The sequence below is a fragment of the Hyperolius riggenbachi genome, chromosome 5, assembly GCF_040937935.1.
Source record: "Hyperolius riggenbachi isolate aHypRig1 chromosome 5, aHypRig1.pri, whole genome shotgun sequence".
In the NCBI taxonomy this organism is placed as follows: Eukaryota; Metazoa; Chordata; class Amphibia; order Anura; family Hyperoliidae; genus Hyperolius; species Hyperolius riggenbachi.
The window spans coordinates 191,731,851-191,745,628 of record NC_090650.1 but is presented as its reverse complement, the minus strand read 5'-3'; the positions used below and the strand labels follow the sequence as shown (position 1 = coordinate 191,745,628).

Genomic DNA, 13,778 nt, shown 5'->3' with positions numbered 1-13,778 from the left:
CACTCTTCTGTGGAGTCTTTTCAAGCCAAAGCCTGCCCCCTCCTGGCTCAGCTTTGCTGCTTTGCATACTGAGAGCTCTGATGACACGGGAGGGGCCGCTTCTGCTGAGAGAGAAGCTCTGAAACAGACAAGTGTGGCTGCAATATGATCTGTGTGCACTCTGCATAGATAATGATGACTGCAGTTTCATCCCTATGAGAGACACTTCCTACAGGCAGCTGCAAGTCATATCAAAATGAAGGCACACAGATGAAAGGTTAAAAGCAGCCTCTCATATAGCCTAGACAGTACATCCAGAACAACTCATAACCCGGAAGCAGAAAGGATATGAGCTGGCGGCCATATTGGATTTTTCCTGGAGCAATAATGGATAAAAAAACCCACTAAAAATGGCACACCAGAGTGGCAAAATTATCAGGTAGAGCCTTTATTCTTTACAAGCCATCGACCGATGTTTATTTTGTGTGAAACGTTCATCTCTGGTTCGCTTTAAACACAAATAGAATTGCTTAACACAAGTGTGAAAAGTAATTTTGACCAAGTCTACTTCATTGTATAGTAAAGTGTTTAAAGCGTCCCTGAGACAGATACAAAAAAAAAAAAAAAAGTATACATACTTGGGGCTTCTTCCAACCTGATCGCTCTCACACTGCGGTCCTCTGCCCACTGGATCTGTGGTAACGGATCCCGCAAGTTCAGCTAGCCGGCGCATACGCTACTACATCTCGCTCCCATGGCTGGGAGTGGTCTGCGCCTGTGCAGTACATTCCCAACCACAGGAGCAAGACAGGGGAGTGCACAGTGCATGCGCCGACTGGACGAATTTACAGGACCTGTTACAGATGATTGAGCAGGAGGACGGCACCATGGGAGCGATCAGGCTGGAGAAATTCCCAGGTATGTATAATTTTTTTTTTTGCATTTCCCCCAGTCTCTGGTACACTTTAATATTGTTTGAAAACAGGCCTGTTTCTAGAAGTGGGCAAGGCAGGGAATGGCCCGGAGGGAAGGGGGGCGGTGGGAGTGTATGGTGGGTTCCCTGGATCCAAAGGCTGCATGCATTTGGTCTCTTGCGGTCCATCTCATAGAAGGAGCAGCCCCTGATGACATAATAGGGGGTACTGTTACTAGGAGATGGAGTGCAAGAGACCAGGAAGTTCAAGATATGTGGCATGTACATACCTGCATGATGCAGTGGCTCCATGGTGGCAGTACATCCCCTGGGCAGGTATCACTCTGCTCCTCCCTACATTTCCCAGCATATTCCCAAAGATGAAACCGCAGATTATGGAAATTAGGTGAGATGCATCTTCCTTTGTCATCATATGTTATTGAAGAACTCTGCAACGTAGTCCTCGGCTCAGGCCTAAATCTTGATTTAGGACCTATTCACACCGGGGGAAATAAGCATCAGTTTACCATCAGTTTTAAAGCACCCGTGCAATGTAATCTATATGGCAGTGATCTCAGTGTCAATCACCAGCGATTTGCTATCAGCACTAAATGAACTACATGGAGAATTTTTTTGCTATTTTAGAGCAATGACAATGTATTTCAAATGCTATCACAAAAAAAAAAAAATGTGATCACAAAAACGCAGCAGCAAATTGCTAGCAATAATCGGTAGCGTTTTGCAAACGCAAGTGTGAACAGGGCCTGACTACAAGCATGGGAAAGTGACAGCAGGCTTGCTGATAAGCCCTCTCTGCTCCCAGTCCGCTCACAGCTGCAAGTGTCCCTGCATCCCATGTCCATGTGCAGTTTTTTTTGTTGTGCGCATGTGCAGGGAGGGACGCAGAGACACTGCCGAGAGCTGGGGGGGGGAATGACACGCAGCAAGGGAGGACAGGGCCGGAAGCGTAGAGAGAGGAAGAGGGAGAAGTGCGGGGGTGGCGGCCAAAGCCTGGCACCTGTTCTTAAACGGGCCATAGGCCTAGTAAACAAATTAGTACGTTAAGGTTTAGGCCCAGTGCACACCAAAACCGCTAGCAGATCTGCAAAGCGCTAGCAGTTTTGGGAGCAGATTTCAGAGCGATTCTAGGCATGTTTAGAGAGGATTTCTAAACATACCTAGCGGTTTTGGCTGCGTTTGTGAAGCAGATTACAAATTGTTACAGTATAAGCTGTACTGAACAGCTTCTGTAACAAAAACGCCTGGCAAACTGCTCTGAAGTAGCGTTTTTCAGAGGGGTTTGCGTTTTTCCTATCCTTTACATTGAGGCAAAAACGCCTCAAATCCCCCCCCCCCTCCCCCCCCCAAAAAAAAAATTTGCTATAGCCCGGGAGTTTGCATTTCTGGGGGAGAAAAAAAAAAAAAAAAAAGCCACGAGCCGCTCTGGTGTGCACCATCCCATTCACTTTCATTAGCCAAGCGGTTTTCCCCCTGCAAGTGTTAAAACCCGCTGCAGAACCGCTTCGGTGTGCACCAGGCCTTAGTGAATGGCAGTTGCTCTGTCCAACTGCCAAAAAACTGTAGCGAGCAGGGAAGCTGTCCAGCATCATTGTTTAAAGAGAACCTGTACTGAGTAAAAATATTTAAAATAAACACGAGGTAACTTCAAATGAACATTGCATAGTTACCTTGCCATCAGTTCCTCTCAGAAGCTCACCATTTTCTTCTGACAATAATCCCTTCCAGTTCTGACAATATTTTGTCAGATCTGAAATATATCAGTTGCTGTCAGTAAAATATCAGTTGCTGTCAGTTACAGCTGAGAGGAAAACTGATGTACCAGGTAATGTCCATGCTTCCCTATGGCTCAAGTGGGCGATGTTACAGTTTAACTGTGTGCTGACCAGAAAGCTGTTATGGGGTAATGGCCATTTTCAAAATGGAGGACGGAAAATTCCCTTGATCACAGTGGCCAAACAGGACGCGGGACAGGAGCAAGACACTGAGGAGTAGACTACATGGAAGGTATGTATGACTTGTGTATGCTTATTTTGACTTTTAATTTTCAGTTCAGGTTTTCTTTAAAGCCTTTTTAGGGAATATCTTTATAAAGAATAAAAGCCTTGCTGAGAATCGCCTATGAATAGATGGACTGGTCCAAAACATGTAGTTCTGTCAGATTTCTACTACCTACTGTGACAGCAACATAGAAGAAAAAGTAATTTATGGCTCATTTTACTCTTAAAGAGACTCTGTAACATGAAAAACATCCCCTGGGGGGTACTCACCTCGGGTGGGGGAAGCCTCGGGATCCTAATGAGGCTTCCCACGCCGTCCTCTGTCCCACGGGGGTCTCGCCGCAGCCCTCCGAACAGCCGGCGACTGTGCCGACTGTCAGTTCAATATTTACCTTTGCTGGCTCCAGCGGGGGCGCTGTGGCGACTTTCGGCACGGAAATAGACGGAAATACCCGATCTCCGTCGGGTCCGCTCTACTGCGCAGGCGCCGGAAACTTGCGCCTGCGCAGTAGAGCAGACCCGACGGCGATCGGGTATTTCCGCCTACTTCGGCGCCGACAGCCATCAGAGCGCCTGCGCAGGAGCCAGGAAGGTAAATATTGCGTCACCGCTGTACGGAGGGCTACAGCAAGACCCCCGAGGGACGCAGGACGGCGTGGGAAGCCTCATTAGGATCCTGAGGCTTCCCCCACCCGAGGTGAGTACCCCCCAGGGGCCGTTTTGTCGTTACAGTTCCTCTTTAAGGGAAAAAAAAAACAAAACAAAAAACACCCCACTTATTTGTCTATGTTTTGCACATCTTTTAAATTTTAAAATTTTTCGCCATAGTGCCCCTTTAATTACATGAGATTGAAGTGCGACTTCAGTCTTTAAGGCACAGGTGTCGAACTCCAGATCCATACTAGTGTTTAGGATGGACTGAGAGAGGAATGTGTTTTACCTGATGGACCACACCTTTCCTGATTCAGACCCATCAATTAATTTGAGCGGTGTCAAAAATGTGTGAGGACCTCAGCCCTCTTAGTACTGGTCTGACATCCCTGCTTTAAAGGGAAGGTTCAGGGAGGGAGGTGCCCTCGCCACCGCTCCGCAGGCTCCCGGTGGCCGACCTGGCCGGCTGCCAGGTCGGGCTCTTCTGCGTTCCACGTGGGCGCGCTGACGTCATCGGGCGTCCTCCAGGCTGTACTGTGCAGGCGCAGAACTACTGCGCCTGCGCAGTACAGCCCGGAGGACGTCCGATGACGTCAGCGCGCCCCCGTGAGGCGCAGATTGGAGCGCAGAAGAGCCTGACCTGGCAGCCGGGCCGGCCACCGGAGACGACCGGGAGCCTCCGGAGCGGCGGCGAGGGCACCTCCTGCCTTCCACGGGCTGGAGGAAGCCCCAAGTAAGTGGATATGGATTTTTATTTTATCCCTCCCTGAACCTTCCCTTTAAGGACAGTGGGCCAGATATATCAAAGCATTACCAACAATTTTTTCTTCTTGAACAGTTCTAACCGGCAGGGGGGGGGGACACAGTTTTGCATGATAAGATTCTTAAATCCTACTTAATAGTGGCAGTTTAGCGAGAATTTCTAGAATGCACTACAGTTAAGAAATTTGAAACCAAAAAGAAAAAATCCTGAGAAAGAGAAGGGGCTGCTCAACAATATAAAAAATGTAACAAATCTTTATTTAACACTCTGTAAATCCACATAAAAACATTTAAAACTGAAAATAACAGCTTATCACAATATTATGTGGGATATTACAATCAAAAATGCCTCACCTCCTATAATAACCAGTAACCCTGCATGCTGCATACATCACTTGGGTTCAGAAACTGAGCCCAATGTGAATAAATACAAGTCCAGGGGTAGCTAATCTAAAGAGCTAATGCTTGAAGTGAAATGTACACAAACTGTGTGCAAAGAAAGTGATTAAAGATATGGAGTATGCTCAAAGACCATACTATGGATAAGATTGATGGGCAGTGCATATAAGGATCAGCAATGCAAAAAAAACCCAAAAAACAACAAAAAAAAAGTGTATACATACATATCCCAGGACAGTGTATACGAGCAGCAATGAAGTAAGGATGGAGGGAGGCACACAGGATGCCCCAGGCTTGGCTCTAGAGACCACTTTCTCAGGAGCCAGAGAGAGAACCTGCCCTGTTTGAAAAAACTTACTCTTTGTATTTTTTTTTTTTTTTTTTTTTAAATCATGAACATATGTATTAGAATTTCAGAAATTCAATTACAATTTTTTCAACTGGATTTACTTTTGTGTAAGATGTCAATTCTTTACATTAACCATTACATAAAACAACAGCCACCACATGTATCATTTGAAACTATTCCTCCAAAAAAAAAAGAAAAAAAAAGGAAAGAAAATTAGTCCTCAAGCACCATGTACTCTGCTGCCTCATCTTCTGAAGGTTGAAAACCTTCATCTTGGCCATGGGGATCAGGGAAAGCCTCCCGTACTATTTTGACAATACATGAGGGTATGGGTCTTCGGTCCCCTCTTCCTAGGTGTCCATGGACCCACCCAGCAAAAGCACAATAAACTGCTTTCCTTAATTGTCTGTAATAGAAAGAAACAAAAAAAAAAATAATTTATTGTGATTTGGAAAAAAAAAAAAAAAAAAAAAAAAAAAAAACAACACACACACATTACTAACCTGTTGTAATCTATTGCAGCAGGATTTACTGCGTTACATCCATTTGCCAAAAATAGAAAAATTCTTGCCCATTCCGGATCAGTGCACAGCTTTGGAATCATCTGATGTTCGATTATGCAGGCCATGTTATCCATTTTTGATCTTACATTTGGAATTTCAACACAACACATGGATTCTATCCCAGTAGGCATGGATGTACAATTGTTGCATGCACACCAATTTGTATTGCCTATCCGTTCCCCGTTGATGTCATCGTAATGCTCATGATTGGTAGTGTCAAAACTAGGGTTTTCAGATAGAATTTCCTCGTCCTGACCACTACGTCCCCTCATCTCTGCAGCAGTTCTATCTGAAATGTAGAACATATAATAAAAATAAAATTAAACAATGACACATAACACATTAGATAATTTATTCATGTAACATTATATGCATTATAACCGTAAGTTAACCAAAGGTTGATGATGCATATGTACAGCTTATGTAGTACTCTTTCCCCCTTAACCTCCCTGGCGGTCTATAAAAAACCGCCAGGGGGCAGCGCAACTGGGTTTTTTTGTTTTTTTTAATCATGTAGCGAGCCTAGAGCTCCTGGCGATGACGCTGTGCAGCGTCATCCCCCTACCCTCTTCGATCCCCTCCGGCGATCAGGAAATCCCGTTTCCTGGAGGGCTTCCCCCGACGCTGATAGGCCAGGCTGCGCAAGGGGTCTAGGGGGGGGGGGGGGGGTGTCTCTGTGGCGCGGGGGTGATCGGTGTGCTCACGCAGCTAGCAAAGTGAGTTACCGCCAGGAAGGTTAAATGCTGGTCAAATTATGGCCCGTGTGCCTTATGTGGCCCACATACTCTAGGAATCCGACCTGCCGCTAGGTGACCCGATTCCTCGCCTCCCTGCAGGATTCCAAGCTGGCTGAACAGAGAAAAATCACCTAATCACTCATTCCACTGTGGGGTTTCCATGACCACAGCAGCAGCATGTCAAATGCATCTCTGGTGTACATAAAGAAAAAAAAAAAAGGCAGAGGCCTTGCTCTGCAAGGTGTCAGGTCAACAGTACAGGTAGTCCCCTGTTAACAAGTGAGATAGGGACTGTAGGTTCGTTCTTAAGACGGAACACTGTGCCATCTGTCCCCTGTACCTCCTGAGCCCCCCTGTGCCTCCAGTGTCACCTCTGCCCTCTGTAACCGATTATACATATTTAAAAGCCATTTTTTTCTTTGAATTTTAAAAAACCAATTAGAATTTTTTGTGTGACTTGTTCCCATGGAAACACGGAATCCATGTCGTTTGTATCGGCGGGTCATTCGTAAGTCGGGCGTTCGTAAGTAGGGGACTACCTGTACTCTGAACAGAGTAATTTCCGATATTTCTTATTCAGAACTGCTGAATTCTGAGCTGGAATGGTGGGCCATAGGACGACTAGGGATCCCTCTGGACTATACAGAGGCTTCTCTCTACTGAAGAGATAAGTATATCATTGTTTTCCCTGCATCAGGCATGCTTTAAAGGGAACCATAACTGGGGAATTAGAGGGGGTGGGGGGGTGGGGGGGGGGGGGGGGAAGAGTAATGCTACATACACACTTGAGATAAAAGTCAAGATCACAGACCAATTTTACCCCATTCCATGTAGTATGATAGCCATACTCTACACAGTATTCTATTGAGCTGAACTCCCCATCAGATAAAATCTTTGCAAGATGCTGCAGTGCACACAAACATGCTGTACACATGCAAAAGATCCGTTCCTGCAAAAAGCATTTATAGTCTATGATATCTGCAGATCCTCATACACACCTTGTTTAACAGACATTCATCTGCATATCTGACAATCATCTGCAGATCTCAAGATCTATCCTGGTGGATCTGATCTGCAGATGAATGTCTGTTAAACAAGGTGTGTATGAGGATCTGCAGATATCAGACTATGAATGCATTTTGCAGGAACAGATCTTTTGCAGATACTGATCTTTTGAATGTGTACAGCATCTTTGTGTGCAGGATCTTGCAAAGACAGAATAGACTGTATTTGCTTGATATGGCTCTCATACTACATGGAAGGGGGTAAAATTGGTCTGATTATCTTTCAAGTGTGTACACACCATTACACTTACCTGGGGCTTCTACCAGCCCACTGCAGACGTCCTGTGCCTACGCTGGAACAAACTGATCCTCTGGTCCCCTGCAGCAGGCCAGTCTATTGAGGCAGCAGGCCAGAGTGCCTACGCGTCCCTGGCCGTGCACGTCCTCATTCACACTATCGACGTCGGTGTACTGTGCACACACAGTACTAGATTTCTTGTACTGTGCATGACAGCAACGGGCACATAAATGAGGCAGGGCCGCACAGGCGCACTGCCCACCGACTGGTCATAAACAAAACTAGGTCGCTGTGGGGGACCGGAGGATTGTTTTGTCCCGACACAGGGTGTCTGCAGGGCACCCTCCCAGTTAAGGTTAACTTAAAAGCTTGATACACATTTTTAGTTGTGATTGGCCAATAACTGATCAATTTTAACTATGTAGTATGAGTTTACCTACACCATCTGTTAATAGTACAGTATTCAAAATCCAAAGACCTTCATACCACATGGAGGCAGTTATACACACATACAATTTTAACTGGCAATTTTGATTGGTTAATTTTACCACTTCCATCCAAGACCTTACCTACACAATTCATAACCAATCCCCAGTATTCAAAATTTGTTGGCCCTCATACTACATAGAAGTGGTAAAAATTGGCCAATATTTGCCCAACCAAAATTGTGTACACACCCTTTAACCTCTTGGCGACCGCATCACACCACTGGGCGTGGACGCGGTGCCATCCCCAGAACCGCCCAACGCCGATCAGTGTTAAGTCTTTGGGGAAGAGTTGGCAGGGGATCACACGCGCCGATGTGCACGCACCCCCGCTTCAATGACAAGAGTACCGCTCCGCCATCAACTTCCCAGCGGCGATTGCAGCTAGGAGACTGTTAGATGGCGAAACTGCCGTCTAATAACAGTGTACAGCCCTGTGATCTACAACAGCGCTGTACTGGGGACAGCCGTGTGACATGGCTGTCCCCCTGGGGGAGATAGAAGTCATCGGCTGTCATAGGCTGAAGCCTATGACAGCCAATCACGCTGATTTGTTGGTGGGGGGAGGGAGGGGAGATTCAAGAAAATGTATAAATAAGCATTTTTATATAAAAATAACAAAAAAAAAATATGTAAAAAAATAAACAAACACTCGGGGAGTGATCAGACCACACCAACAAAAAGCTCTGTTGATGGGGAGAAATAACTGGTGTGCTGAGTTGTGTGGCCCTGCAGCGAGCCCTTAAATATGCAGTGGCCCATTTAGTGAAAAGTGGCCTGGTCTGGGGGGGAGGGGGGGGGGGGGGTTAACACTGCAGTCCTCAAGTGGTTTAAGGACTGCTGACATTCACATCCCTGCACAATCTGGGCCTTGGATACAAGAAGGACCTGCTGAAGCTGCCCCACACCTCTCACAACCTCAGATCAGCAAGTTCTATAAATGTGGTCACTCCCAGAGTGCACCTCAAAAAATCTGGAGATCGAGCCTTCTGGCATGCTGCCCCTACTCTTTGGAACTCCCTGCCACACCCAGTAAAGACAGCACCATCCCTGGAGCTATTCAAATCCAGACTGAAAAGCCACCTGTTTAGCCTGGCATTTCCAGACTTATAAAATTCTTCCTCTGTACCACGATGGTCGGAGCCATGCTTATGCGCTTTGAGTCCCATGGGAGAAAAGCGCTTTACAAATGTTATTTGTTGTTGATACACAATTATGACTGGCCAATCACTGACCAATTTTACCAGCTCCATGTAGTGAAAGGAGATCACATTCTGATTTGTGTCCACACAGGAAGCCTATACTCAGAATCATTGTGCAATCAAAATTGGGTGTGTGTAGCAAGCTTTACCTTTATCAGAACTCAGCAGAAAGTCTCACACGACACATCAGGGTCCCCTGTCACCCGGCTGTACCAAGTGTGGGAGCAGCTTCAGTTGCTCAAAGAAAACAGGCCTTATTATGCTAGGTACACACCATACAATTTTTTCTTTTTAATATAAATTTTCATAGAACTGAACAAAACTATCAAAAAAAAAATAAAAAAATTAGAAAATCGATCAAAATATAGATCGGACATGTTGGAAATCAATCTGGCAGGTAAATCTTCCAGAAAATTGTATGGTGTGTACCTAGCATAAAGGCCCGTACACACGCCGGACTGGAGGCAACGATGGGTCCGTCGTCACCTCCCGCTGGGTGGGCGTTCCAACGACAGTCCGGCATGTGTATGCGCTGTCGGCGGACTGATACGGCTGTTTGAGCGATCCACCCAGCGGATCGCAGAAACAGCCGTATCAGTCTGCCGACAGACTGTACACACGCCGGACTGTCGTTGAAACGCTCACCCAGCGGGCGTGTGCACGGGCCTTCAATCTGTAGACATATGTATATATCAGTGCTTTCTAAGCTTTTTTTTTTTTAAATGCTCCCATTGACGCATTACAATGTTCCCATGAGCACTTTTTTTTTTAAATTATGGCGATTTTACCACAATTTTAATGCAAGTCAATGGGAGCATAAACAAAAACACACGGTCAGAAAGCACCGATTTCCAGAAAAGTGCTTGCAAAGCGCTCAGTGTCTACAGCCTTACGGGAGTTTCCTTATAAACTCAGAATTCTTTGCAACCTTGCTCAACCAATCCTAATTTGACCCAGCTTAGCCTTTAAAGAGACTCTGAAGCGAACAAAAATTGATATATTTACCTGCTAGTTCGCTTCAGTAGTCTCAGATGTAAACCGCCGCAAAACCAGGACTTTAGACCCCCCAAATCCCGGGGCAAACATCCACGACCATCTTGGCCGTGGATTGTGCTGACCTGAGAGGCAAAGCTTTCTGCTGTAGCTCTGCCTCTCCTGAAGTCAATCGCCGTGCGGATCTCCGCCTCTCCCCGCACCTCTCTGTGAAGGAAGAGTAAGAGGGGCGGGGAAAGGCGGCAATTGACATCAGTAGAGGCAGAGCTGCAGCTGAAAGCTCTGCCTCTTTCAGGAAGCGCCGACCGGATTGCCCCCCAGGGATTTGAGGGGTCTTAAGGCCTTGTTTTGCGGTGGGGACGCGGCAGTTTACAGCTGATGAGAGTACTGAAGCGAACTAGAAGGTAAAAATAAGAATTTTTGTTCACTTCAGTCTCTCTAAGGGTTTGTTTCCACTATGCAGTGCAGGATAGGTGCAGCAGCTCGGCTCTGCGTTGCACATGATTTACCCAGGGGTGGCGCTTGCGATCTCATTCATTATTATGAATGGGATCACAGGCACAATTGCCCCAAAATGCATGCAACTATCCTGTAATTCAGTGGTGAATCGCAGCACATGTATGAAAACATCAGAGAGTGCAGGCTATACACTCTCTGATGTCCACACGCTTGCGTTTCCATAACTGCAGCTAAAATCATGTATATGGAAACAAGCCGGCAGGGGGGGGGGGGGGGGGGGGGTCACACTAGTGCAAATCCCTAGCAGTTTGCTGCAGTCAAAACATGCATGCAGATATGATCTATGGTGCCCACTGCATTTTCTGGAGGCATATGCAATTCTACACAGAAAAAAAAATAGGTACTTATCCATTAGCCGGGCGCATCCTCTAGGTGGCGACAAAACTCCACCAGAGTTACAGCTTTCCCTACTATCCATTTCGGCCTGGAGGGGGAATAGTAATTAGCGCCACCTGCCGGATGTGCCCAGCTAACGGATAAGTACCAAAAAATAAATTAAAATTCTCAAATGAAATCAATGCAATGGCTGCTATTAAAAAAAAAAAAAAAGGTAGTTAAATCGCTCTGCAAATCACGGTTATGCAGCAAAACGATTGCAGGGAATTATCTGCAATTCCCGTGGATACAAGTGTGATCCCCCCTAATTCTTTTCCACTGGCAGTTAAATGGTTTACTCAGCAAACCGTTACTAGGCAGCAGTGGGCAGTTGTGAGAGTTATAGAGGTTTTTCACTGCCTATCAACTGCCCGTACAATAGTGGCTTAAAGAAGCCAGATTTCTGGAAAAGCAGCGGTTTGTCATCAGACAACACAACCTAACGAGCGCCTTTCTACGTTGTTTATGCGCCCAATTCACCTTTGGAATTCTCCGCCGAACGTCCTTCTGCTAACAAGACGAGCTCTGCACACCCGCAGTAATAACGGCAAAGCTTACTAATGAAGGCTTTCAAGGCTGTTGCATGAACCACACCCACGTACCTCAGAATCTGTATTACACACCGGAACTTCTGTTCAGCATCACCCACAGGATGAACGTGTATGACACGTGATCCTAGACAACCAATCACGGAGGTTGTTTTATTTGCTTCACAGGGGCATAAAGACTTTGCTATTTGCTAGTTGTGTTCAGGGACGCTATTGACTGTGTGGAGGGAAGCGAGTTCAGTATTCCATCCACGTTATTTTCCTTCCATCAGGAGTTTAGTTATCACAGTCACAGTGTAATACTCTTGATATTCTTGAAAATGAAGTAATGACATGGGAGAGATTTGTTGACTGATCAATTTGGACGTAATGAGGTTTCGCTGCAAGATCGTGGACATCGGCTGTCTGAACAATTTTACCAGTCTGTATCTCCTGCTGTTGTGTTTGGCTTACAGTAGTAGGCTTGTTATTGTTTACAGTTGCATTATTGCTTCACGTAAATGCTAATGCATTGCTTTATTGAGCCTGTGTTGTTAAAGGGGAGAAATGTTAGTTTCAGAACCCTTGTCCGGTGTGTTTAATGCCCTGGAATTTCCCTGCTATATCGTAGCTAATTCCCTCCTAAGCATAATCACTGGTTGACATAAAATACTGTTAACCCCATATCCCTCTACCTCATCCTTAAAGAGAACCTGAACTGAAAATAAAAAGACAAAATAACCATACACAGGTCATACTTACCACCTGTGTAGTCTACTCCTAAGGGCCCGTTTCCACTATCACGAATTTGCATGCGTGTGCCGCATGCGAATTCGCATAGCCAATACAAGTGGATGGGACTGTTTCCACTTGTCAGGATTTCTGAGCGTTTTCGTCCGCGTGAAAAATCCGCATGGCAGAGCCATCAGAATTCGCATACCGCTATGCGGGTGTGTGCGAATTTTCATGCGAATTTGCACGGAATCAATGGAAAAGCACACAGGCACTGCCATGGTTAAATTTGCATACAGCGTCATTCATGCAAATTCACACGAAAATTCGCATACACCCGCATGCAAAATTTGCATCCGCATGCAAATTTTTACCGTGGCGATTCGCACCGCACAAGTGGAAACGGGCCCTTAAAGGGACACTTAAGTCAAACAAAAAAAATGAGTTTTACTCACCTAGGGCTTCCAATAGCCCCCTGCAGCTGTCCGGTGCCCTCACCGTCTCCCTCCGATCCTCCTGGCCCCGCCGGCAGCTACTTCCTGTTTCGGTGACAGGAGCTGACAGGCTGGGGACGCAAGTGATTCTTCGCATTCCCAGACACATTAGCACCCTCTATGCTGCTATGTGGTATATGATATATGCTATAGCAGCATAGATGGCGCTATTGTGGCCAGGAACGCGAAGAATTACTCGCGTCCCCTGCCTGTCAGCTCCTGTCACCGAAACAGGAAGTGGCTGCCGGCGGGGCAAGGAGGATCGGAGGGAGACGGCGAGGGCACCGGACAGCTGCAGGGGGCTATTGGAAGCCCCAGGTGAGTAAAACTCATTTTTTTTTGTTTGACTTAAAGGGATACTGTAGGGGGGTCAGGGGAAAATGAGTTGAATTTACCCGAGGCTTCTAACGGTCCCCCGCAGACATCCTGTGTTGGCGCAGCCACTCACCGATGCTCCGGCCCCGCCTCCGGTTCACTACTGGAATTTCAGACTTTAGAGTCTGAAAACCACTGTGCCTGCGTTGCCGTGTCCTCGATCCCGCTGATGTCATCAAGAGCGCACAGCGCAGGCCCAGTATGGTCTGTGTCTGCGCAGTACACTCCTAGTGACATCAGCGGGAGCGAGAATACGGGCGTGCAGGCGCAGTGGTTTTCTGACTTTAATGTCAGAAATTCCAGAAGTGAACTGGAGGCGGGGCCGGAGCATCGGTGAGTGGCTGCGCCAACACAGGATGTCTGCGGGGGACCATTAGAAGCCCCGGGTAAGTTCAGCTCATTT

General features: G+C 46.5%; 1 protein-coding gene and 1 long non-coding RNA gene across 2 annotated transcripts in view; one reads left to right on the top strand and one right to left on the bottom strand.

Annotated features, from left to right (window-relative positions):
* Positions 1-4,560: 4,560 nt before the first annotated feature.
* Positions 4,561-11,843, bottom strand: LOC137518533 (uncharacterized). The gene is made up of 3 exons (XR_011020844.1): positions 11,728-11,843; positions 5,575-5,923; positions 4,561-5,477 (listed from the first exon to the last, which is right to left on the bottom strand). It is a non-coding gene; the product is annotated as an uncharacterized lncRNA (long non-coding RNA).
* The window catches only part of HUS1 (HUS1 checkpoint clamp component), a 56,920-nt gene continuing 54,784 nt past the window's right edge, over positions 11,643-13,778 (top strand). The window contains exon 1 of the mRNA XM_068236512.1: positions 11,643-12,216. Coding sequence (XP_068092613.1) covers positions 12,165-12,216 — 52 coding nt within the window. The 5' untranslated portion in view covers positions 11,643-12,164. The remainder of the gene's footprint in view (positions 12,217-13,778) is intronic.